General features: G+C 39.9%; 2 protein-coding genes across 6 annotated transcripts in view; both read left to right on the top strand.

Moving 5' to 3' along the window:
• Positions 1-13,481, top strand: part of samd10b (sterile alpha motif domain containing 10b) — a 56,544-nt gene extending 43,063 nt beyond the window's left edge. Inside the window, exons 3-5 of one of the 2 annotated variants that reach the window (XM_061811572.1) lie at positions 1,018-1,186; positions 6,677-6,817; positions 11,717-13,481. In XM_061811572.1, coding sequence (XP_061667556.1) covers positions 1,018-1,186; positions 6,677-6,817; positions 11,717-11,739 — 333 coding nt within the window. In that variant the 3' untranslated portion in view covers positions 11,740-13,481. The remainder of the gene's footprint in view (positions 1-1,017; positions 1,187-6,676; positions 6,818-11,716) is intronic. The other variant, XM_061811581.1, reaches the window with a different exon arrangement.
• A 3,463-nt stretch (positions 13,482-16,944) lies between these two features.
• Positions 16,945-26,211, top strand: part of znf512b (zinc finger protein 512B) — a 29,409-nt gene continuing 20,142 nt past the window's right edge. Inside the window, exons 1-3 of one of the 4 annotated variants that reach the window (XM_061811532.1) lie at positions 16,945-17,418; positions 17,508-18,087; positions 19,871-20,005. In XM_061811532.1, coding sequence (XP_061667516.1) covers positions 19,873-20,005 — 133 coding nt within the window. In that variant the 5' untranslated portion in view covers positions 16,945-17,418; positions 17,508-18,087; positions 19,871-19,872. Of the gene's footprint in view, positions 18,088-19,870; positions 20,006-26,211 lie in introns of all 4 variants that reach the window. The other 3 variants (XM_061811552.1, XM_061811542.1, XM_061811560.1) reach the window with 3 other exon arrangements.

Genomic DNA, 26,211 nt, shown 5'->3' with positions numbered 1-26,211 from the left:
GAGGGTTCTGTCGAAATAAAGACAAAGGGAAAGAAATAGTGGAGGATATTTTCCATGTATTTCATGTAAACAATAGCAGATGATTGCCAGGGATTTAGTCGCATGCCTCTGTTACTTAAATAATTAATCTCTGAATTCTGAATGAATTAATGTTCATTAAGGGGATTTTTGCATCAGGTGAGAATGCATTTCCATACTTAGCATCTTCATTGCTGAGAGGTGGTGGAGGGTTCAAACGAGGGTATATTTTTACACTCCCTTGTTTGCATTAAAACGAAATTTTCCCCACCTTTCCCATCTTAATTGCAGCCAGTGATAAATTGATAGATGAAGTTGCGTATTTATAAATAATCAATTACTCTGGAGCAGAGCGGACAAGGCCGAACTTAATCTGATACACAGCCCCAATTACCACGGGCTGGTGAGATGAAAGCGGATGTGCAAGGCGGCATCTAATATGGATGTGTACTGAAATGTACGGACATGTACTGAAAACACATTCTGCCAAGTGGCAATGGGTCAACATTTTATGACAAGCCACAAGAGTCCGTGCACGCTATGCTAGTTTGCGTGACATGTCGGCATCAATAATCCCCATGACATGTCGTCAGCAGTGGAGTAGAGTTTTTGGCAGTAGTTCCGTGTTTCTCTCCTGTCTTACGCTTCGGCTCATTCAGAACATTAATCCATGGATTTTATGTGCAAATCAGAATGTACAATATTACGAAGAGGGAGAATTGGAAGATGATTTTCTAAGCCTGCAATAACTTAACTGCAGTTCACCCTCTTGAAGCATGATAGAAAATGGATGGATGTTCTGTAATTTGGATATGTAAACAAACTATGTATATGATTTAAGTGAGAGGTCAGTCAAACTGAGCATTATCTTTAACAAAGCAAAATTTCAAAGTCCTCTAGGGTCATCTTAGCTCCACAAATGTGCTTTCCTGGCCTTCGATTTCTTATAGCACTGTACGGCACGCCGCTATTAACCGTATGTTGCCTGCTTATTTTCAGCTGCATCCAGGTGAAGCCTTCACCGTATATCACACTAGCCCGACGTTGTCCAGTCTGTCCAAACCTGTGGTGCTGTGGACTCAGCAGGATGTCTGCAAGTGGCTTAAGAAACACTGTCCTCACAACTACTTGACTTACGTAGAAGCCTTCTCTCATCATGCCATCACAGGTACTCCCGTTTTTTTTGTTGCACTTAATAACTTGAAGTTACCAATTTAAGTACAGTCATGACGTTTTTCAATCTAATGTCATGTTCCCATTTAGTCAGACATTGTAAATTAGTGAAATAAATGGCTTGGCATATCTCGCTTTGCAAGCTTTATTTTAAGGTGTGTGGTTGCACAGCTTAGTTGCGTTTGCAGCTCTGCAGCTTAGCTTGTTCAACTGGAAGACTGTTTGAGGCCAAATCTCTCCAAAGGAGATTGAAAAGGCATTCATGTGTAATCAGAAAAAAACTGCAGACTATTTTTGGTGAAGAACACTGCAGAGGGAAAAAAAATCCGGGGTCATTTGTCATTCCAAATTCAAACAATCCCTCACTTATGCAGACACGTACAAGGTGTGTCAAAAATGTTCTAGGACTGCTGTCATGAAAGCTATAAAGTATTAGTTTTCCCATTTGAAGTAACGTACTTTAACACTTGGAAATGTTCTTCCTGGATCCTCCACAGCTCTGTAATCACGGTCATTTTAATGTCATCCAAATCTTCACAACAGGTGCCCTTGATGACCCTTTTTTTGATTTTGGGAGGCAGGTCAAAATCACACTAGTGCATCAGGAAATTGGCCTAGCATGGCTATTCGCCTTTCTGCCAGGAACTGTTAGATGCTCAAGCATTGTCGTGGTGAAGCAGACGTGGGTTGTCCTGTCCTTTAATCTCTTCCTGGGCACTGAACGAAATAAATGCTGCAAGATCTCGGACTCTGGCCCTGTAGCAAGAATGCGCAGTGGATGACGCCCCAGCCCTACATCGAAGAATCCATTCAACATGACTTTGACTTTGGACTTCCACTGTCACGCTTTCTAGGTCTTGGCGATATTGTACGTTTACACTAAAGCCTCTAGTGTTAGGTCATTATTGTAGTTAGATACTTTATACATCTCGTGAGGGGTAATTACATAGCTCCAAGGGTCTCATGAGCGGGTCTGGACTCATTGGTCTTATCATCCCCCACTCTGCTCCTTGCTTGATGACCTCACAGAGGGTTGTTATTAAAAAGGAAAAACATTAAATGGCTTCAGAAAGATGAGGTTATTCATAATTACCGAAGCATATCACAACAAAGTTGAAGGGGAAAACTCTTGCAACCTGGTCACATGGAAACATGTTAAAGTTCGGCCCTATGCTTGTCACACTTGTGCATTCACTGAGGGGTGTTGGATCTGAGCAACAGCCTCGAGATGAATTCTCTTCCTGTATCATCTTTTGTTCGGTGACCCAAACGTAATCACGTCGCTCTGAGTCTCTCTGTAAACCGCACCATCTAAGCGGAACAAACTGCCCGAGGAGATCAGGGTCGCTATTTAATTTGCACTCCAACATTGTGGGACATGATTTTTCATAGTGATTTTATTTAATCCTTTTATCACAACACTGTTTATTTTGTTTTTAATTTACAGTTGGGTTATATTAATCCAGTAAGTTATTTTAAGGCCATCCCTAATTACACCTGCAATTTGATCTGCGAGCATGACTGACTACACCTGTACATTTTTCAAATGTGACTGTGTGTGTGTGTGTGTGTGTGTGTGTGTGTGTGTGTATGTGTGTATATATATATATATATATATATATATATATATATATATATATATATATATACACGTTGTATATTAAATGTTAATAGTAATTACTACAGATCAACTTCTTTAACATGTTTTGCTGTATGGTGTAGAAATTTTAGGATATATTTTCGTGTTAATTCCATATCTATACTATAATATGTATAATGTGGGGAAAAGGACAATTTTAGATGTCTTTTTACTGAATAGTTCACTTAATTCATTTGTCTTGATAAGATGGCATATTTTACTGACAAATGTGATTTTGTGCTATGCAGTGACAGGGGGATGCGGGGCAAAAAAATCTGGGCTTCGCCCTTGGGGAACTTCTGCCCAATTTTTTTTTTTTTTGGTCAGGACTTAGAAATCTTACTTTCAATTTTTGTCAGAATTTTGTTCACAGATATCGCCAGAATGCACCACAGCCATCCATTTAAAAAAAAAAAAAAAAAACTCTATCTCTATTGATTCCACATAATATTTAGTTAAAGAAAATTCATCTTTAAGTAGCCTCAAAAATATGCCATATTTTTGACCTGGTAAGTTTCATTGAATTAGTTTTTGTTCAGACTAGGCTACTTGTCAGGCCAGTGTAAACACTGAATTTTGACTCTTTTAGAAAAAAAAATAGCACATATGCATATAACATGAGAAATGTGACATAAAATGAAACCGATGACAAATTTTGACACGAAACAACAACTATCGACGACAAAACTAAGTCAAAGATGTGGTCACAGCTAAAGTGGAAGGAGGACCTCTAAAGCAATGGAACTGGGAAACTACAAACACTAGAAAAATGAACTAAAAGAAATACTTGTATTTTTCAACATACAAATAATCAGTAAATGCTCACAGATTAAAGATACGAGGAATCAGAAATACTCCAGAACGTTTGAGACCATGGACGTAAGCACTACAATCAGATGGCATCGTCCTTTCACATTAGCTGCATCTAAAAATCCAGTTGAGGATAACTGAAAGCAGGTGCAATGAAAGAGTTTCTCACAGAGACTATGGAAACACAAAAAAATAAAAACCAACACGTCAAATCACGCTGTCAGAAAAACTGGAACATGACACTATTATAGACCAACGATCTTCAAGTGATTCCATTGCAAAGCTACAACACAAAGCAACGCAAACCACTTTGAGATGAAGCCTCATGTTGGTGGCAGGATTGAATCCAAGCTATTTCTGCAGTTATGGATACGTTCTATGCTGTTTATCTTATCTATTTGATCGGATTATAATATAGGATGGCTACAGTATATCAGGTGTATATGTGTCAGAAAAGGATGATCGAGAAAAAGACTCATTGTAAAGAATTTGCAGTACTCTGTATTACACTTAAGTGTAGAAAGCATACTATTATATTATTGAATGCAAATGCTGCTGTAGTCTTGATACGAATGACGAATTAAAAGCACTTAACATGATATAATCACATCGGTGAACATCTAATTTGAATTGCCACACTAGCAGAGGTTAGAGGATATGCTTATCTTTATTTTCATGATTTTTGCAAGGCCTTTTTGGTGGGGGTGGGGGGGAGTTTCATTTGCCATTGAAAGTGTTAGTACAGGTATACCATTTGTTTTGAAGCCAAATTGAGAGTAGTGATCTCTATTGAGCAGGTTTTGTTTTAGTCTTTTTCTTCTGACAGAGCTACTCTCCCAATTCGCAATCAATTAATGAGACCCGTAGCACATCTGTGGAGAATTGATTTGAATTCCATTCGACTGCTTTGTCTCATTTATGCACGCTTATAGCAAGGGCATTGTGTCTCTAGGACGTACTGCTGTGCTTCTCGGCAATCACACGCAAAAGGATGCAGGGGTGGGAAAGGGTGTGAAAGCAGAAGTTGGTTAGAGTTTTGTGAACGTCGACAAATCTTATGTGCAAAAAAAAAAAAAATATATATATATATATATATATTATATATATATATATATATATATATATGTATGTGTGTGTGTGTGTGTGTGTGTGTGTGTGTGTGTGTATGCGACTGAATGCCATGCAGAAAATCAATACATTATAGTTGTTTTATTACAGAATTGGCTTGTTTCGCACTGTGTGCCAGAAACCGAATTCACCTGCGCAGTTGCAATTTGCTGCATATCACACTGACAATATGGGCTGGGAAGTAAAATCAAAATGTTAGAAGCAGAAACTGTAAAAGAATAAACAGATGCTACTGTGTGGTGGCCAGCTTCTATTTACACAACCAACACAATAGAATTGATTCACCATTGAAGCATGTTTAGCATGTGAAATGTGCATCAATATTTGGCATTGCAAACAGTGGCGTGCTTCCAGGCAGGAAATGGAGGTCCGAAAAGATTATGACCATAGTCTGCAAAGCTGTCATATAGACTTGTAAGCAAAATTCAGTCAAAACTGTTTCTTGAATGATTTGATTGTAAAGATTATTTTTAAAGCTAAACAGAAGAGTACAGTAGGAGCCCCAAAATCCACACGCAAAGGCCACCTTTTACTGACCAAGGCCATTTCTATTTGACAAGGTCAAAAATGGGGCAGAGGAGAAATTACCTGAATCATTGCTTTTTTTTTTTTATTTTTTATTTTTTTTTGCTTAACTGCTGACATTTCATAATGACATGCCCATTAGCTAAGATGGAATTTGGATGGATAGATGTCAATGGTGTCTGCGCTTGTGTTTCTGGATGTATCGTGGGAGGAAAAAAATGGTCCAGTTAGCAAAGTGCTGGATGCATTGTAGAAGAACAATGGTTCAATCAGCCAAATGCTGGACACAGTACAGAAAATTACCACCATCGCAGAGTTAGGTCATGCTGAAGAATTTCTGCTGGATTTGATTTACTCCAAATTTGACAATTTTGTCTGTTTACTGGACCAGAAAAAGTTAAAAGTTCAACTTGTTGTTAAACCACAGGTTTTCCAAGAGCTGGGCTTCGAATGATTCACTTTCCACACATGTATCTTAGTCTTCCACTTGAACCCTTGGAAGAACCAGAAGTCTGCACAGGCAAAGCTTCATCACTCTCCACGCTTATTGGGGGAATTTTTCCCACTTCACCCTTATGGCAATTCTAAACTCAAATATGCACAGATTTTCACATTTCTTGGTCGGGCATGGTCCCAATCTTCCGTAAATTGCAGAAAATTCTTCTATTATCGGGATTTTTGGCACTACCTGGACTGACAGGCAGACCGGAAATAAAAAATGAGACTTGAACTATATGATTAACGACTATCATACCTATGGAATGTATGATGGATTCTTTTGTCTGTAGTGAAGGACATTAGCTGCTTGTTGTAACATCTGTGAGTGTGCCGATTGCTTGGAACCACTTTTTTTTAACCCCCTACATGCTAATGTGAATGCAGCCTGCTTGTAAAATGTGCTCGATGTGGGAAATGGTTTGTTAAATCAGTGCCTCCCCTGTGTTAAATGTCAGCTCTTTAATATGTCTGACCTAGAATGGATGCTTTCCTCCTCATTCCAGGCTTTTTTCTGACGCTAATTGGAAATCTGTAGTGTCGGTGTGGATTGGGTGGTAAATCTCGAGGCTGAATTACAAACATGGCCACTAGTTTTATTCAACAGGTTTGCCGTAAGTCGTAGCTAATTTTGGAGAATCGGTCATCGAATGAACAACTGGTAGTTCCCTTTTATCAGAAAATATTTCAGAGCATATGAACCCTGTTCAGTCAGAATTGTTTTCTTTAGTTGTTGTATATAAAACAGAACAATATGAGTTAAGTTGTGCAGTATATGTCACGTGAGTTCCTTTACTATGACTTTCTTCTAATTACTAACACATTAACTCCAAACTGCTCTAAGCTTTCAACCCTTTGTTAAACGAGAATCCCATCTCCTCTTGGCAGGACGGGCATTGCTGCGTTTGAACGGGGAGAAGCTCCAGAGGATGGGAATCGTGCAGGACACCCTAAGACAGGAAGTCCTCCAGCAAGTATTGCAGCTTCAGGTTCGAGAAGAGGTCCGCAACCTTCAGCTCCTCAGTCGAAGTAAGTACCAAAATAATCATGTTTGGGGGGATCGGGAAAAGAAAGTCACATTTGATTTAGCTTGGCTAAATTGACAGCCTGACAGCAGGTGTGCCTGCTGTGACAAACTTTGAAATAGACATCGAAGAGGCAGCGTGCACTTTCATCGATGGCAGGCAGCACTTAATTTGCCGCCCTGCCTCGGAATCACAGCTTTAGTAAACATTTTTACTAGCCAGACATCAATGAAATGACCCAGTTAATCACAGCTGGATTGGATCCAGCAGTGACTTGCTTGCAATAATGTGTCACCTGTAGTTCATCATTGTTTTCTCTAATATCCTGGCAACAAAAAACTTTGCTACCTTTGAGTGTTCTGATCTTTGACCAATGATCTTTACTGTGGAAAGCTGTGGATTTATTTAATATCGCTGTTATCCACTTTCAGACCCAAATACTAGAATGCTCTTTGTTTTCACTAGTAGAACAACTGTGTACTAGTGACAAGCAAAGTATAGGATTCCTTACAAGTCAGGTACGTACATTGCTTGATCGCTAATGGTGCTCAATTATTTCATTTAAAATTGTGATTTTTTTTTTTTCTTTTTTTGACACAAAGAATTTGCAGTGGAACCAATGAGTGCTCGCAATAAAGTTTTGAACAATAGAAATCTGTCAAACATTTTGTATGATGACAGCATCCAGGCCAAAACTGTACCCTCTTTAGGATAATGTCATGATCCTGCCGCTCCAGCACGAGCTGTGCGGGTGCCTGCGCAGGTGTGCGCCTCAATCAGCGCACCCGCGCAGGCACCCGCACAGCTCGTGCTGGAGCGGCAGGATCATGACAGATAAGTCACCTTTAGTCAGGGAGATGTTTTCATGCAAACATTTAGCTTTTATTTAGCTGTCTGTTGGGTTTTTATTTGAATAATAATAGGACTGTTTTGAACATTAACTACCCAAAGTAGGTTTCTGATATGAAATGAACGATGTCTTGAATTGAGCTGCCATGAAAAAGTATTTACCTCGTTGTCAAATTCCTGTTGTTTCCCCCCCCCCCCCACATAGCTTAGAGCAGACGTTGCATGTTATTTTTTAAAATTTTGTATGCCATTTAAAATATCCTGCTCTTTATTTGCTAATTTTATGAATAATATTGTCAATGGGTTCCCCTTTTTGGGGCTTGGGCACCTTCCTACAAAAATGTCCTTGTACGTGCATGTTACTAGCACTATTTTTTTATCTTTGAATTACTAGTAGTGTTATTTAGTTAGTACTCGTACTTCTAGTAGGCATTATTTGCTACTGGTAGTGTCCACGTGTCTACAAGTGAATGTCATTTGGCTTCTAGTTGGGCATAATACTGTTATAGTGCAGGACAGTAGTTTTCTAAGTTTAATTCCATGCTATTCGGCCAAAAGGGGCGCCAGTACTGCAGAGTAAAAAGTTACATTTCATATAACCACTTGTTATTGAGATCAAATTATAGATTTGTGTATTAACTTAACACACTGCTGGTACAAAGCAGTTCCAGTTAGTGGTAATAATTGACTATTAGATTTGGGGAAAAACTACAATCGGTCATTTGTATGAAATAACTGGAGGCTAACACAATTAAACAATCGATCAATATTTTCTGAACTGAACTGTTGTTTGACTTGACATTTTTGTATTGAATTGAGAGCTTTTTAAATTATGTTGGACAGCAACTCAAACAAAAATAAAGGCACAATGGGTAAAAAATAGCTAGTGATGTTAATTAATTGGACATTTCTAAAAGTAGCTTCTTAAACTTCATGAAAACATCCTTCTGTAGATATTAAATGTCAAAGAGCAAGTTAAATCTTGTCTCTTGGTCAATAGCACATGAAGTGCCTAAAATGTCCACCCTGTCATTGTCCACCCTCTCAGTAATCTCATCTAATTTGTTATTTGAATGTACATTGTCTGCTTGCAGTTACATTTTTAAAACAAAGTGTGAGAGTTTGCCCATTATGCATTTACAACAACAAAGCATCTACCTAATACAATAAATTTGAAAAATCAATATTTTTTCTGAGTGAAAAGGCAAAATCTCAATAGCTCCTTATATTGAGTTATCTTTTTAAAATAACTTTTTTTTATGGATACCTTTTGTATTTCCTTGTGAAACTGCGTGTTACGCTCAAACATGAAGAATGTTTGACTCTGGTCTTTGCAGGTGGGGTGACGTTTGATTACGCAGCTAGGCAGAACAGAATAAAAGAGACAGTTGTGATTGGATTTGAGTCGTATGACAGAAAAGTAGATGAGGAGAAATGGACACATCAGATAATAATGGAGTGCTGAGAGAGAAAACTTTGTCTGACAGCGTATTTATTCACTGGCTGGGTGTCTACGCCTTCCATTTTGTGCTAATCAGTCTGTGACAGGCACACTTGCTAGAAGCAGGGTAATAATGTTTCACAGTCGATATCGAGTTAACCTACTAATTGGGGTACAGCAAATTGGAATTAAAAATGCTATTCTCCTGAGAGGTAAGAAAATGCACTATTCTTTGTGTGGGGGGAAAAAAAAACATTTTCACCATAGTTTGTATGATCGATGTCAAGTGGTTGTTGAAGCAAATTTCCTCTAGAATTTTGAGGCTAGAATGAACTCATGCTTGATTTTCACATCAAACGTCAAGAAGAGAAGAGGAAAGGATCCCAAAAAACATTGTTGTGAAAATGACATGGAAACTGACAACCCTTTGAATCTTTTGCATCTACATGAGCGTGTGAAAATGTGAAGTCTGCAGGAGTTGAAAGATTGGGTGGAAATATTGCTGTTGAAAAAAACTTTTCTTTTTAACAGAACTTTGCGCAAAAGATTTGGGACATGGTTAAAAAAAGCGATACTCCTCTGGCAAGCTGAAAATGTATATGTATGGAAAATTTAAATCAGAGCATCAAAGTAGAATGCAAATGTATGGAAGCGACCATACATAAAGTACATTTGTTCAGGCTTTACTGCAGTACTTTCATCACTTTGTTGTTAGAAATCTATTGCCTCACATATTTTCATCAGGATCTCACGCATGTATTTTCAGATTCTTCACTTTCCACGGTCCTTGTACTCTATTTTCAGCTTAGTGGATGGTGTCGACTGTGCGGTGAAAGGTAAAGGGGAGTCTTACGGTGCCCCGAGCAAAGCCTCTTAGCTCTGTTGGTGCCATGCGAGCTTTGCAGGGGTTGCTGTAACATCTGGAGAGCTTTAGGAGTGTTGGGCGGATGGGGCAAAAGGCTTGGGGCTGTATTCAGAACGGAGATCACTCAGGGATGAAGCGTTCTCCTCCTCTTCCTCATCGCATGCTTATTGGTTTATCATTAGAATAAACTGTCAGTTCCTCCTTCCTGCTCAACACATGAAATTTTCATCAATGTCTGTCTTTGTATGCAGCCATCTGCTATGCCTCAGCGTCTCACTTGTAATTAGGTAACCCCAGATGACTGTTACATACCCCCCTATGCCACCTTTGACGCCTGCATTATTTAAAGGCAAACAAGATTTTCACACTTCCTGCAGTTAGTTTTGGTTTGCTTACCTGACAGTTGAACATATGAGCTGCAAGTGTGAAACGAGAAGAAAAACGTGGCTGGTTTCTGTGCATCCTTTCTTCTCATTTCCTCCTGTGCCATATGAGGAACCCATTGGGAGCTCATTTAAATCATTTTCCGTCAGAGAAGTGTTACTCCTGCGTCTTCACGCACCTTTAGTCATATTCCCAGCCACTTCAATCTTCTGTCTCCGTGTGTGGTGGCTCAGGTTTGATCGAGTGCCACACTTGCATCTGTTTGCGCCCAGGAAACAGGTGGCGCGCCTTTGTAGGCTATCTGGAGAGAAGATCTTGCAGCTGAAAAAGCCAACAGTTTAGGCGAGGAAAGTGTAACCGCCTAATGATGCTTGATGTCAGGAGTTGGCTCGTCGTCAGGGAAACTGGCCGGTTTCATCTATTTTTTCTGAGAGCAAGATAATGACAATGAGGGGGAAAGCTCGTTGTTGCATGCTGTCACCATCTACTTTTGTGTACTGTAGTAGTAGGCATTCAAGCACAAGCTTGGTGGGGTAAAAATAAAATATCGGTTGTTTCCTGCCTTATTGGATTTCATCCTTTATGCCACAGCTAAATTGAATTTTTTTTAAGTAGTCTTTTTTGGTTTTTCTTACAGTGAACCTACTGACTGTAATTCCCTTTTGTGTAGAAAAGCAGAGCCTCAGTAGCCCATCCATGTTATAGGTGTTTATTGAATGCCAGAAGAACATTAAAACCAGAACAGAACAAGCATACTCCCCCAGAAACTGCTGTCAGCCACAGCTCACACCCAGACACTTATAGACTACCAGGCTCCGTCTCTTAAAGGCACATGTACTGGATTTCTAACTCAGAGGCGCTAAAATGCGAACAGTATTTTTTGTACATTTTGTGCTCGAATACATCTAAAATGTGTTTTAAAAATTTTTTTTCCTAGAAAGGTATTGTCTTCCATATGTTCTCTTTATATTTCAGATTTTCACAATTTGCTGGATTTTATGAGTCTGAAACGCATCCACCACTAGAAATGGGGATTCACTTAAAAAAAACTTTTTTTTGCTCATTTAAGCATTCCAAAACTTACAAAAGTAAGAACATTGTGTGTAGAATTAACGAAACATGGGGATTTTTAATTTCTTGATTCCAATGAAAAATCTGAAATTTCTGTCCAAAAAAGTGCAGACTTAAGCACGAGCATAAGTGGCCACAGTCACCCTAGTTCAACAATTCACAAAATTCAAACAAAAATCACAACACTACACAAACTATAATACCTGTATGTCTGTTATATGTTTTTGAAAAAAGACATTAAAGTGATACTTGTCAAACAATAAGTGCTTGTTTTCTCTCTTTACTTTCTGCAGCCTCCTTTGGAAACTTCTCTTAGTTTCATCATGTGGTCCTTTTGGCATGAAAACTGCAGGAGCCACAGAGGGGCTTCTGTCCTCAGATTTGTGAGTGGAGAATCAAGCCTAGGACAAGCCTGTTGACTACATGCCAACCAGTCTGATGGATTATCATCCAATGCTGGTTTGCCAGACCTCGAGACGAGAGACAAAGCCCCGCTCAGGCCTTGGGTACCAACTATAACATAACGATAACAAGCTGATGATGTAGGTATGAAACTGGTCTAGGTCTGCTTAGAAAGTCCATCCCAGCTAGTCCGTATCATTTGAATTGACTGGAAATCAAAAGTGCATTCTTTTTTTAAACAAAACATTTTGCTCCCACTTTTTCATCGTATTAATTATGTAGCTAAAGTTGTGTTTTGTGACTACTCATTGCACTTTTTTACATGAATTTTAATGTTTGAAGCCAGGCACCTTGAGAACCTGGTTTAAATTATGTGTATATAAATGAGACCATTCCCCATGCACAAACTACTGCAGATTTTCCTCTCAGGATTTGAGATCACAGCTGGATGACTGGTAGCAGATACTGTATTACCATCTGACATTTTATATTGTGACTGAATTACAGTAGTTAATATATAGTTAGGCACGATATCAAGTACATTTGAGGATTGTAAAATAATGTGCTATAAAAGAGTGTATTCTGACAGAATCTTAGTGTTGTTTCCATGGGACAAATTCCAAGGACATGCACGTATAATGTGATGATCTGGTTGTCTACGCTTGATAAAGCTTAATTGAAATGTAATTACACAATGAGGACAAGCTGTTAGGGATAAGTAAGACAAATTGAAGTGCGCTATTTTGTTGGGAAGAAGGCCCATTTATGCTTTGCCTATTACATAGGCAGCATTTAACTGTTTTGTGAATTGTTTGTGTTCATTTCTGTAAGTTATCTCCCTGGCAAACACAAAACAAATGGAGAAAAACATCCACTTGTATTCTAGACACCTCTATTCCCATGTGACACTTTTGAAAGCTTCAAAATTGTGTAGTAATGTGACAGCTACACAGATAAAAGCTAACTCGAGTGAGCCCATTTGACGTGAGTATTAGAAAGAAGCGGACGTTGATGATGAGCAAGATACATTTGCATACATCAAGAGACAAACTTCCAACAAATAACACTTCAGATGACTTTGCTCCATCTGGCCTTTCACAGCCAGATGCACCCAACTGCAAGTGACTGACTGTTAAAAGGAAAATCAACTTACTGTATTATTTTTGAAGTACTTACACGGTATTTGTATGCTCTATGTACTGAAATGCTGTAAAGCAGTGGTTCACAAACATTTTTTGACGGCCCCGCCCTCCACACAGTTTTTCAATAAATGTGCATACACGTAGCTTGCAAACATAATTTCTTGGGAATGAACAAAAACATGAACAACAAACATAACTCCAGTTGAAAAATTACAATTGCAAATTTACCAAGACACCCAGATTAAACAAAAACCTAAACATTTTTTTCAGCTATTATTTAATGTCTTGAATTCCTGCAGTAATTTCAGTGGCCGGTGTGGAATTGTGTGTAAAGTAAAACTAAGTCAAATTAGCTCCATTTCCTGAATGTAACTTAATAATGAAGTGTTCATAACAGAATCGGGCCTCTCCTATCATAATGCCGGCCCCACATTAGGGGGCATGCCCCCCAGTTTGAAAACCACTGCTGGAGGGAAGGTGAAAAGTTAGGTTTTTTTTTTCATATAATAAACTACTCAAAGTAATTTTGACCTTGTATTGGTATGAGTCATATCTCTGTCTCTTTCTCTCAGTCACTTTCTCTCTTTTATGCTATGGAATGAAAAGATACAGTGGATACAAGAAGACTACACACCTCTGGTTAATTGGCAAATCTCTGTGATATATATATATAAAACAAGACCAAGATAAATCATTTAAAAACATTTGCTTGATCTAACCTATACAATGTACAAACTAAATTTAAATAATCTTTTACAGAGGAGAAGAATAAAATTTGATAATAAACCCTCTCATAATTGGGGATGTGGTTGTTTTCAAAATTAAGCAAATTAAGCTTCTACAGCATTAGAGGGATCTCATTGTTCAGAGATATCTGTCAGGAGGGGGGCACAAAAGAATCTCCAACATGCCATGGGATACAGGGAAGACAGACATAACATATCCATAAACTCGACATCCCTCCAAGGAAGGACAAGAAAAAAACGACAAGCTGCCAGGAGGCCAATAGCAATATTGAAAGAGCTTCAGGAATTTCTGGCACATACTGTCTGTTTAGGACACGTGACAATCTACGTGTCTTCTTCATACTTATATTTCTGGGCTGTGGGGTAGTGGGGCACAATGAAACCTCTTTCACAAAAAAAAAAAAAAATCCAAGGCAAACTGCATTTTGCAAAAGCACACTTGAAATATCCTAAGCATGTGGTGATCCAAGATTGAACTTTTTGGCCATGACCACATATTATGTTTGGTTCACCAAAAGAAGACCGGTTGTGATGGCAGCATGATGATTTGGGGCTCTTTTTCTCCAGATGCCACTGCGGCCTCAGTCATTAGTTTGAGGGGATGCATATTTAGCAACCAGGTTATTGTACAAGATTGTATTTTTTTTCTCTTCAAATGTGTGGGTGTGAATGTAGTCAACAGTGCGACTCAGCAGTGGGGAAATATTGATTCCGAATCAACAAAATGGAGTTTTCAGAGGAATTTGAGTTGGGCCTGAGAGGTTGCTGTGTCTGTGTTTCTTACCCACATTATAATTTGTTGCCATGTTTTACAGTCAGCAGCCACATGAGGTGCACCAACACAACCAAATCCAATCTGGTCCAAGACTCACACTAAAATGAAAGCTAGACTGGTAACTGTACTTTAGTCATTATGTGATGTAAAACTAAATTGTCACCACCACAATATTCACATATAAACTCGATACTGTTTAAAGCAAAGAGCCAAACAGAGGGATATAAATGCATTCTAAATTAAAAACAAAGATTTATATTTTACATGCTGGTAGAATATATTAAAGATCAAGTGTCATCCCTGTAAACATTCTAAAATAGATATTGAAATGAAAAATACATAGAACATTATTCACTTCAATGTCTACACAAAAAAAATAAATATGAGCGGAGAGCACGTCATCCATGTGCAAAGTTGCAGAAGTCTCATTCGACATCCAAGTGGTCGACATATTGGCTGCATTTACTGTCCGTGATGTCACCCCGGATATTCGCCATTGAAAACACGCTGTGGCCCCAACTTTGGGACACGCCCCTTCAGACATGGAAGCGCTTTCCGAAGAAGACAACATCTCACATTCAAGTGAATGGTCCGGGGCAATATTACCCGAATGTTTTCAGCCATATTTAGATGCGGATCACTTCTAACTAACAACAGACTCCCCGACAGTCTGACAGTATGTAGCATACTCAGCCATCAGCACTCACAACGCCGCGGCCAGGGTGCAGCAAGCTGATCACGGTTTCGGCCGGGGTGGCTCATTGTGGCACCGAGCTGTGGTGGCTCATCGCGGCGCTTAGTTGGCTTATCAGAGCACTGAGCTGGGCTGCTTTAGGGCATTGTCGTCGCACGCGGCTGTGTGCGCCATTGCCGGCAGCGTTGTTCATAGCCGCCGCAGTCCGCGAGCCCGACACGGAAGCCGTCCGATGCGCACATCAAAATATTTAGCACCCCTGTCATACATACGCGGACCTTTTGTTACGTTATGAGAGACGGATTACATGATCCGCCCAAACTATAATTTTTTTTAGTAGCTGCATACACACCTACCTGTCATTCGGAACCTACGAAGCTCTTGTGCTTTGCACCCATGCAATCCATTTTTCATGACGAACTGGGTCTCTTGGAAACTTATGAAGCGTAAATCCATCCTCCTGGGTGTTCGAGCAATATCCAGCAATGCAACAAGCCGGCATTTTAGCTAACACGAAGGAACAACGAACTACCTTCCTGCAGGTAAAACTAATAGAAACAAGTCCGCTTGAGGGCGCTCCTACCCCGTACGTTACTTCCTGCTTCTTGTCGAAAACAAATCGCTCGGGAGGATTTTCATGGCGGGAGTTGCAAAAAGCCATATATGTCAAAATCATGTTTTGTGGTGAAAAAACGGATGGGTCCATACCGGCTGCCGCTTTTTCATTAATATACTAAAAATCATCCATTTCATGACACTTGACCTTTAAATATGCAACTATGATACTTGTACAATTCGTACAAACCTGGATTATTACTGATAGTGATGAGTTCAGTAATAGAGTGATGAATTTTTGATGTTCTCAATATGTACAGAGTATGCTTAATATAGAAATTTTACATTAAAACAACAGTAAGAGAATGAGGACTCTTTTGCGATAATAAGTCATACTTAAAACGCTGTCAGATTATTCAATGGATTTGTGGTCATAGTCTTGCCGTGGTTTCAATGTTTTCGCGTTTTGGCTTCATTTTTACAACACAATACTGCCTCTTCGTGGAAGGTTCATGCACACAAAAACAAACGGTGCTTCCCCATGCTGTCAAATAGGAAAAAAGATACAGTAGCTCCAAAATGCCCATCATTGAAGAATGTCACTCCACAATAAGTGGTATAGTCACTAAGTGATGACCAAAACAAAGAATTGACAAATGTTTATGTAATAGTTACCAATAAAAGCCCTTCCCAGTGTATTTCTCGCGTGAGGGAGATTGTGAGAGCAGATGTGGAAAATTAAGTGTCTCCTGCCCTCTCCTGGCAACAATGAGAACAATGTTGACGTCATGGCTCCAAACGATTGCCTATTATTTGGCAATGGATTTAAAAAAAAAACCTAGTAATTAATAGCAGCTGGACTATTAGATCATGAGGTGCCGACTGGCACCAATCAAAGACTTAAAAAAAAAACCAAAAAAAAAAAAAACGATTACTGAATTTAGTAACCCGATTGATTCACTTTTAGTATTCCTCATAACATCCACAGACGCCCTATGCGCGATCAGTTGTTATTTTTAGCTGGGTTAAAATGGGAAATGTCAAAAAACAGCTGCAGCATTTGGTCGGGGGGGAAATAGTTGCATTTTGAGGGTGTCTTTTTTTTAATACCTACGATCAAATGAAATAAATTGTCATTGTAGGGATATTATCCATACTATATTGGTGGGTTTTATTTTAATTTGGTCATGAGGAAGGCTGTGATTGGCTACACGCACACCGCCACATAAAAAAAGCCGTGAAAGATCCGAAGTAATCATTAAAAATGGCCGTAATCAGATTAGATTAAGGGAGTTGCCGTACTAGATGCTAATAGTGACTATGTTAACATAAAATGATTTTTGTTTTAAAAACGCTGGAATAGTTGGCAAGGATTTAGAAGCCCTGGCCGTTTAACGTCAGGCGCGAACGCCGTTACGTCGGAAGAGCCGGTGGCACAGCAGCAACTTTACCCCCGCTGGAAGAAGCTCTATTATCAAGCGCCTCCATATCGGAAAGAAAGGATGGGAAGAACAACTCAGAGAAGCTTGAAGCCAAGTTCGCCTTGAGTGCTGTTGCCGGTGTCAAAAGGTTGGCGTGCTTAGCTAAGCGTGTGACCCAGCACACATTCGTGGAACAGTGTACACGGCCGCCGCCGTCGCCGAGACATCATATCCGTATTAAAAGCGAAAATAATCCCGAGGTAAGGAGCCGAGGAGTGGCCAAAAAGCGACCGGCCGTCGGCGTTTCTGTTGATTTTCCTCCGCTTTGTGTCTCTTTACTCCCCCAAAGTGTCGAAATTAGCGCACGTATCATCATTCGGTGGCTCCCTTAAGATCCAGCCAGCGCAAGGATTTTTTTCTGCTCTCCTCCTTCGTTATAAAGTCGCCATTTTGCTTCACTGCCTGAATAAACCATCCGGTGGTATTCCAATATTTTTACTCAAGGAGTGGAGGATTTACGCCTCTTTTCTGGCTATTTTTGGAGTGTTTATATGCAAGCTTGGAGCGGTGCCTCGTGGTATATACATATTAATGCAGCAAAGGAAGGGGCCACGGCCACACTTAAGTCTCCTGGATTGTTTGCGATTTTTTTCCCCCCCCCGAACCTACACGCAATTTTCCGTTTTCTCTTCTTCAACCCCTTTGCCCTCGTTGACGTTGGGAGACGTGAAGGAGGTGCAGGACGACGGTGTGTGTGTGTCTCGCCACCATCACAAACGCTGTGACCGTCGCTTGACACACAGCAGGTGGGGATTGCAATGTAACAAAACATCGACAGATAAACGCCATATACAGTGCCTGTCTCCGGATCCCCACTTCGTTACGGGGGCTGACCTGGGTCAGCTGTGGCTGAGCGGCCAACACTCCAGGTAGGTGTGGCTGTTTCTCTCCCACCACCCCCCCCCCCAAAAAAAAAAAAAGTGCTACTTTGTCATCTCTCTCCGGAGTCACACTAACATGGCAGCGTGCCATGTGCACGGTTAAATGACATGTTTCCAGTTTGTCAGCAGATTGTGTTGAGAGGAATTTAGTAAGAGTGTTTTGTCTAGCCTAATCTACTCCTGTCACTCACTCCCTTCAAGTAAACAAACATTTGTAGTTATTATGTTCTTAGCTAAGATCCAATTTCAACTCATGCAACAACATGGACTTGAATGAAAATTGTAATAAGGTCTCTTCCAAATGTGGATAAAAGTCAAATACGCATCCATGTCTGGACTGTGTAAATGCGCAGATTTGGCATGTTCCATTAGTGTGAACAGCCATTTTGTGATGTGTCATGTAAATTGTACAGATGATTAGGTGGCCAATTATATCTATGGGCATCTAATTGGAATTTGCCATTTAGAGCTGCAATGTAATGTCTGCCAAAGAAATTTCACAATAGGCTGTCATTAGGGATATTGAACAGACTTGCAACCATTTAAAACAATAGACAAAATTATTTTGGGAGGTCGATTTGAAATAATATAATCAAGGTTTCAATTAAATGTATTTAAGTTTAATGTATTATTTATTAATTTCATATTTCAGTTTTTTACAGTATTACTACAGAAAAGGAGTTTCAAAGTAATTTTTATCGCCGGCCACATCTCAGTTATCGTTTTCCTCAGAAGGCTGTTTGTGACATCATTATACTGTAATATTGTACAAGCAATTTCCTCCAGCTATTGATTCTTTTATGTTGTTGACAAGTTCAATTTGAAATTAGATACCTAGAAAAATACGGCATGCCTATATTTAAGTAATGTATACAACAAAATAAAATACAAGCTTTGTGGTGGTTTATAAAGAATCAATATCACATACATTTTTGTCATTCTCTACATACCGTACCTCTGGACTCACTGTGTAATGTTATTCTGTGGTTCTGTTTTCACTATAATATAGCTAACCCTCCAATATCAAAATGTATTAAAAACCTGCGGGAGAATCTGGTCAATCGTGGTTCACTTTGTACTGAATGGCATGGCATGTAAACAGACAGTGAGTGGCCTCACTGAGTGACCCTTTGTGTGCTGTTGTAAATCATTATGAGACTGACAGGAATGTGGGCTCTGAGAATGTATGTGGGATCGCTATCAGTCCCACTTAGCATAATTAGTGATTGTCAGCCTTCACCCATTAGATTGCCCCTACTACAGTCATGGCAAATGAGGGTTCAGCGCCTAGAGCTTGTCACTAACATATATCTTGCCATGATAATGGCAGTGTGCAGTTAATAACACACTGGGACCTTCCCAAGGCAAAAAAAACAACAACCCTAAACGTTGTTGCTTGCATTGGAACTTGACCAAAAGATGGAGAGGCGGCTGTCAAGATCAGCTTTGAACCCCTCACTCTTGCCCCTCTCTTAGACTTAGACTTTAACTAATGGGCAGAACAAGGAGTCAGTGCAGTTGTGAAGGTATTGATTTTGAAATCAAACATTGAAGGGCACAGCCTCATTACCACTACAGACGATGTGTTTGCCACCAATACAATAACCTTCAGTCCGGCAGCATCAATGGACAGCTTGGATATGCATTATCGTAGTATCCAACGACAGCATCAGCAAATACAATCATTGTTGTATGTGTTGTTAACAACGTAATCAACATGAATAATGCTTTTGACATTTCCCGTCTCTTGCCCCTCTCAATACCAACATAGGCATGGAAAACCCCAGTGGCACGAGGCTCGCAAAGCTGTCAGCATCAGGCCTTCCAAGGATCCGGACATCCAAACATGGAAATCCGCAGGAGCCCGTCAGAACTGTGCCATGCCCTGAAAACAACATCAAACTCAGTAAGTCAAGAGCTGTCCCACTTTATTAAACCAAAACACTTATCACTGATTGTTTTAAGATGTGGGAACTGTGGGAGCTTTGTATGTGTGGGCCTCCTCAGTTCCTGGAGTGATTCCAGGCAGATTTCCATTTTGTAGAACTTGTTTGTATCTACCATGGTCCCTGTTAAACCTAACAAAAAATGGGTTATTACACTGCAAGTTACCCATCATGACTTGACATCATAATATAATAGTCATCATCACTGGGCCACCTCAGGTTAATTAATAATTTTAATTGCCAGTTGGTGCAAGGGGTTCTGTCACCATATGTCAGTCCAGTGATTGGTTGATCTGTCAAAGGAGTACCTGCCTATTGCCACAAGTCATCTGGTATAGGTCTTGTCTCTGAATCCTTACAAAAGTTAAACATTCCAGATGATGGATGACTGTTTGGAGGGTTAACATTTGTTGTGATTTATGGAGTGCTTCTAACAATCAAATTAAAAATAATCTACTACCATACATGCTGCACATAATGGAAAAAAAACAACAAAATTGTCTAGATAAAACTGGGAACAAACCCACAAACTCTTCAATGTAATAAAAGTGTCTGTGTGGTGTTTCTACTGCTGAATGTATAGCAATGATGATAAAACATTAACATTTTTCAAGTCATTAGACACAGGTAGGTACTGTAGTTTAAACACAGCCAAATAAAATATTGGAATTGTGCGATTTTAATAAATGTGTCCAACTACAAGTAGGAAATTTGAACATGAGATAAATGTTCATAATCTTATACTGTCAACAAGTATAAGGCAGTGAAAAAATTGATTTGAAAATGTACCTCAACTGGTCGTCAAACAGATTACTGACTATGTCCTTCTTTCTTTTGTTTTGAGGAAAAGGAGAGTTAAAACACAGCCAAGGGGCTCTATAGGTTTAGACTGCCTTGCAAATGATTATTGCGCAAATATTTCTGGTTAGACACAAATGATTACAACAAGAAATATATAAGAACTGCAGACTCGGGTATCAGTCCAATAATGACCAGAGCACCGTCAGTACTTTGTTGATAGAGTGATGTAGACTTGGAAAACTGGACCTCTTCTTATGACCCATTTCTTCTGGGTGCCACAAAAGTTTTTTAAAATCACACACATAACCCTAACACTACTGCACAGGACTATGGTGCCTCTTTTTTTTTAGGTTAATAGGTTACCCTCAAGGATGGATTATGATGCATGTGAGGCTGTGTGTTTGTGTGCTGACACGTTTTGCGTGCATTTGACAGCTTTACAAATCTTACTTTGCGAGACAAGAACTAAAAGATCAGGATCACATCGTGCTTATTTCGTTCCTTAGACTGTTTTTATTTTATGTAAATGTACAGCTTTTCTCTGAAAACGTTATCTCGCACAGGAGCTATGAGCAGAACTACTGTAGGTTCTTTATAGCGTGTTCAAGAAGTGTTGTTTACTTAATTGAAGATGTCATGTAATATCAAGGTCTGACATGTAATTGTATGCATATGGCTTATCTTAGGTCAAAGCACCAGTAATATCATTAATATAGTGATGTTATTATTATCATCCATCCATTTTCTTAGCCGCTTATCCTCAAAAGGGTCGTGGGGAGTGCTGGAGCCTATCCCAGCTGTCAACGGGCAGGAGGCGGGGTACACCCTGAACTAGTTGCCAGCCAATCGCAGGGCTCATGAAGACAACACTCACAATCGCACCTAGGGGCAATTTAGTGTGTCCAATTAATGTTGCATGTTTTGGTGATGTGGGACGAAACCGGAGTGCCCGGAGGAAACCCACGCAGGCACGGGGTGAGCATGCAAACTCCACCCAGGCGGGCCCGGGATCGAACCTGGAACATCATAACTGTGAGGCCAATGCATTCTAGCTGCGCCACTGTGCTGCCATTATTATTATTCATTATTATTATTATTTATTATATATTATTTATTATTATACATGTCACTGATGGCGTAGTGGTACACACGCCTGCCTTTGGTGCGGGCAGCGTGGGATCGATTCCTGCTCACTGATGGTGTTGATATCTGCCTGTGACTGATTGGCGACCAGTTTAGGGTGTAGTCCGCCTTTTGCCCGAAGCTAGCATGGAAAGGCTCCAGCTTTCCTGAAACCCTTGTGAGGATAAGCAGCTTGGATCATGACATTATTATTACTTTGTAGATGTAAACCAGGGGTCATGAAGATGCAGGGCCATATGAGCAGCCCCCGGGCCTGTTCTAAAATGAGCTCACAGGTGATTTTGAAGCGTTATAAAGATGATTATCCAATATAAACAGTTTCAGAGATGTCTAGAAATGGGACTATTACGGTTGCTGATATAGTTGTTATTGTGCCCATTGTTCTCTCATCCCTCATTACTTGACTGAGTTCAAATTATATTGATGAATATTGATAATTGTTTCCTACCTGTTGATAAATACTGTGAGGGAACATCAACTTGATCAGTGTCTACAAATAGATCAATGTCGTTACTAATACTAACATGTAGTTAAAGTTCCATCCATTTTCTGAGTCGCTTATTCTCACAAGGGTCGCAGGTATACTGGAGCCTATCCCAGCTGTCATCGGGAAGGAGGCAGGGTACACTCTGAACTGGTTGGCAGCCAATCGCAGGGCACATGAAGACAACACTCACAATCGCACCTAGGGGCAATTTAGAGTCTCCAATAAATACATTTTTTGTGATGTGGGAGGAAACCGTAGTCTCCGGAGAAAATCCACGCAGGCAAGGGGAGAACATGCAAACTCCACACAGGTGAGTCTGGGATTTGGGCCCCGATCCTCAGAACTGTGAGGCCAAATGCTCTACAGCTACTCTACAACTACTGCACCATGCCGCCTAGTTAAAGGTCATTTGAGTAAATTTATTATTTCAGAATTGTGTATCTAACTGGTAGCTCTTAGCATTAGTCAGTACCCAGGAGTTAGGTCTCTATCTCAAAAACATTGATTACTGTAATAGAGTATCAACAGTCATAAATTTTAAGTGTTGACTACTTCATTTTCAACAGAAATACTGTCAAAATGGTCAATGATACATTGACTTGTGAGTGACCCGACTTACTTATGAGGTTTTCTTTCTTTCTTTGGCGGTACGAGCCATCAGTCGGCCTACACTTCGTTTCTCCTTTTGCGGGTGTAAATAGTTGGAAAAAGTGAGCAATTCTTCAAAAAGAGGTGAAGTGTTTTCTTCAACCTATTTATTGCTGTTTCCATTTTAACTTTAAACATAAAAAAGACAATTAAACTTTGTGTATTTAACCAAAATTCCTCTTATAAAAGTTAGTGAGCTTCATGTGAACAGACTAAACTAAAGAAACTAACATAAAGTTTGCTGCCGTTAGAACACTTTATGCAATGGCTATTTCAGCACAAACAGTGCAGTAATGCATGTAGAATGACAAAATAATACTTCAAGGCATATTTTTATTCTGTGGGGAAATGACTCGTATAACTGCAGCTTACTGAGTGACGTAGTTCTTGCGCTTTTTTTAGGGTATTAAATGTATGTCTGAAATTGTAGTGCAACCTGGTTGCCAAGATTGTTGCATGTCAGAAGAAGACAGGACATGGTGTAGAAAGTCCATTTGTCATTTTAGAGGAGTTGGTTACTCATGCGTAGTGAAGTCTTGCTGCTTCTTTTATTTATTTATGTAATAAATACGTTGCCGTGTGTGTGCCAACTTTACTGACTGCAGGACATCATTCATGTCCCATCTGCTGACCCCACGTATTTGTAGCAGCATCAATTTCTCAGTCACTCTCTGCCTGTTTTTATTCTCCATGTCTTGTCGCTTGCATTGGAACCTCGAAATTCCAACACAATCCATACTGTGTTACTGGTTGACCTTGAAGTTGTTGTTTTAAAACAAATCTTCCCATAGGAAATAATGTGAAATCCTTTTTTTTCCCCCAGGATCCAATGTTGCCATCATCAAAGATTTAAGTTGATAGGCAATGTTCTGAATATTTCATTGCTCTTAACTGTCATACAACAGTAAGAAAGTTAGACTTTACGCCAATATGATCGGCATTAGTGTCATAATTCGCTGATCCGATCAATGATGTCATTGATCAGCAAAATACATTGACTGCCCGTCAGTATATTTATACAGTATATTTGAATCCAAATGCTAGTTTAATTTTAGTCTTGTCGGGTGTCTTTTGACGTCATTTACGATCACTGGCCACTTGTTGATTTGACAATTATTATTGTCAAACCACAGCATATGATCCACACAACAATAATTATATCGAGTAAATAATGGGTTGGTGAGAATTTTTAAAAAAAATTTTTATATTTTGCAGATTTTCAACACTCCCGTACTCCTCAGAGCCTGAATGTGTAACAGCTGTTATAAGGGAAAGTATTTAACGTCCATATCTGTTAACCTGTGTGCTTCTGTTACCAGAATTTAACTAACCACATGGAAACTGAACACAGACAATAAATCAAGCGCTCATGACAGGGCGTCAGTAAATTCACTGTTGGCTCTGGCTCAAATGAGCATCCGGCAATAGATGCGGCAGCTTCCAGGGTGGTGAAGTATGCAGCTGATGTCGAAGGCACTTAGAATCAGTGCTGATCTGAAGAGACCATTGAGGTACTCTGAATTACCAGAGAAAGAGGCAGGAATCTGAAGCCAAAGCTCTTTTATTTGAAGTGTGTGCCGTATGTTACGTGTACTGTAATATTGAGCCACAGGTGTGTTCACAATGAGCTGCTATCTTCACAAAAGCTGTTGTCAATCCGCAGATCTTAACCATTTGAGCACATTAAGATGTGCTGAAAAGACATGGATTCGACCCATATGATGCGTTGTCAGTTGTAAACAAGCAAAATAAACGCACAACCATTTGTATTTGTTTTTTGCAGTGAGTGCTGATGATATTGCGAGAAAATAGTGAAAACAGCCACGAGTTGTTGAGCTTTGAGTGTCTAAGGTATTCTATCCTGAATATTGGTATGTTCACTGTTGGAGGCGAAGTTTACTTTGGGCAACTGTAACTGGTCAGGCATTTTTTTTTTATTCATCCATCCAACCATCCGCTTATCCTCACATGGGTCTTGGGGAGTACTAGAGCCTATCTCAGCTGTCAACAGGCAGGAGGCAGGGTACACCCTAGACTGGTTGCCAGGGCACATAGAGACAAACAGTCACACTCACAAGCCCACCTCGGGGGAATTTGGAGTGTCCAATTAGTGTTACATGTTTTTGGAATGTGGGAGGAAACCCGAGTGCCCGGAGAATACCCACGCAGGCACAGGAAGAACATACAAACTCCACACAGGCGGCTCCGGGATTAAACACGGGACTTCAGAACTGTGAGGCCAACGCTTTCCAGCTGCGCCACCGTGCTGCCCAATTTTTTTAGAAAATGTGTCAAAATTTATTGTTTTGGTGTCAGGTGGAAAGAGTTTGTTATAATAGATGGTTCTGTAGACTTCTTCAAAGAAAGCTTTGTTTGTCTGTTTCAGCCCCTAGTCAGATTCTCTCATTCGAAGAGAAAACTGTGACACAAAGTTGTGATACCGGCTCTTCCTTCCACACACTGTGCCACTGCCATTTGCATGAATCTTCCAAATAGCTGGATAGTTGTAATCCGACTAGGCAGATCTAGACAATGGCTCCTGTGTGAGTCCTTGCAGTGGAAAACAAATCTGCGCTGTTAATGTTGTGTGAGTGCGTGCATGCGTGTTGGAAGCGTGTAGGGAGCAATTGCAGGCGTAGCTGGGGGAACTTTGGGGTTATATGAGAGCATCAGACAGCTGCCAAGACCCATGGGTCTTGATGCTTCTCTGACTCAAAAAATTACCTATTTCTAAAAGCTTGGCTGCATATGTTGTTTTTATTTTCATGACAATAGAGAAAAAGTCAAGTTGTTTCATTTTCAGAAATAAGGTCCTGTTCTGTTCTCTATACTGAACCCTTCCTTTGTTATCATTATCTAATGAATGGGTTAAATTCCTTTTTGGTGATGGTTTTCTTCACTATTCCTCTCTTTCCCGGGTTAATTTACAAAGGTTACCAAGAGTGGCTGAACAGTTGTACAGATATGCAGACAGCTGGGAACAAGTCATTCTCCAACACTAAAGCTGCAGCTGTTTTATCCCTTCGACTTGTGGTTTGATGGCTGACGTTTGGAATATGAATGGTTTCTTTCAGCGAGGACAATGAC

This window comes from Syngnathoides biaculeatus, chromosome 2 (genome assembly GCF_019802595.1).
Source record: "Syngnathoides biaculeatus isolate LvHL_M chromosome 2, ASM1980259v1, whole genome shotgun sequence".
NCBI classification, from domain to species: domain Eukaryota; kingdom Metazoa; phylum Chordata; class Actinopteri; order Syngnathiformes; family Syngnathidae; genus Syngnathoides; species Syngnathoides biaculeatus.
This window is presented reverse-complemented; position numbering and strand designations above follow the sequence as displayed.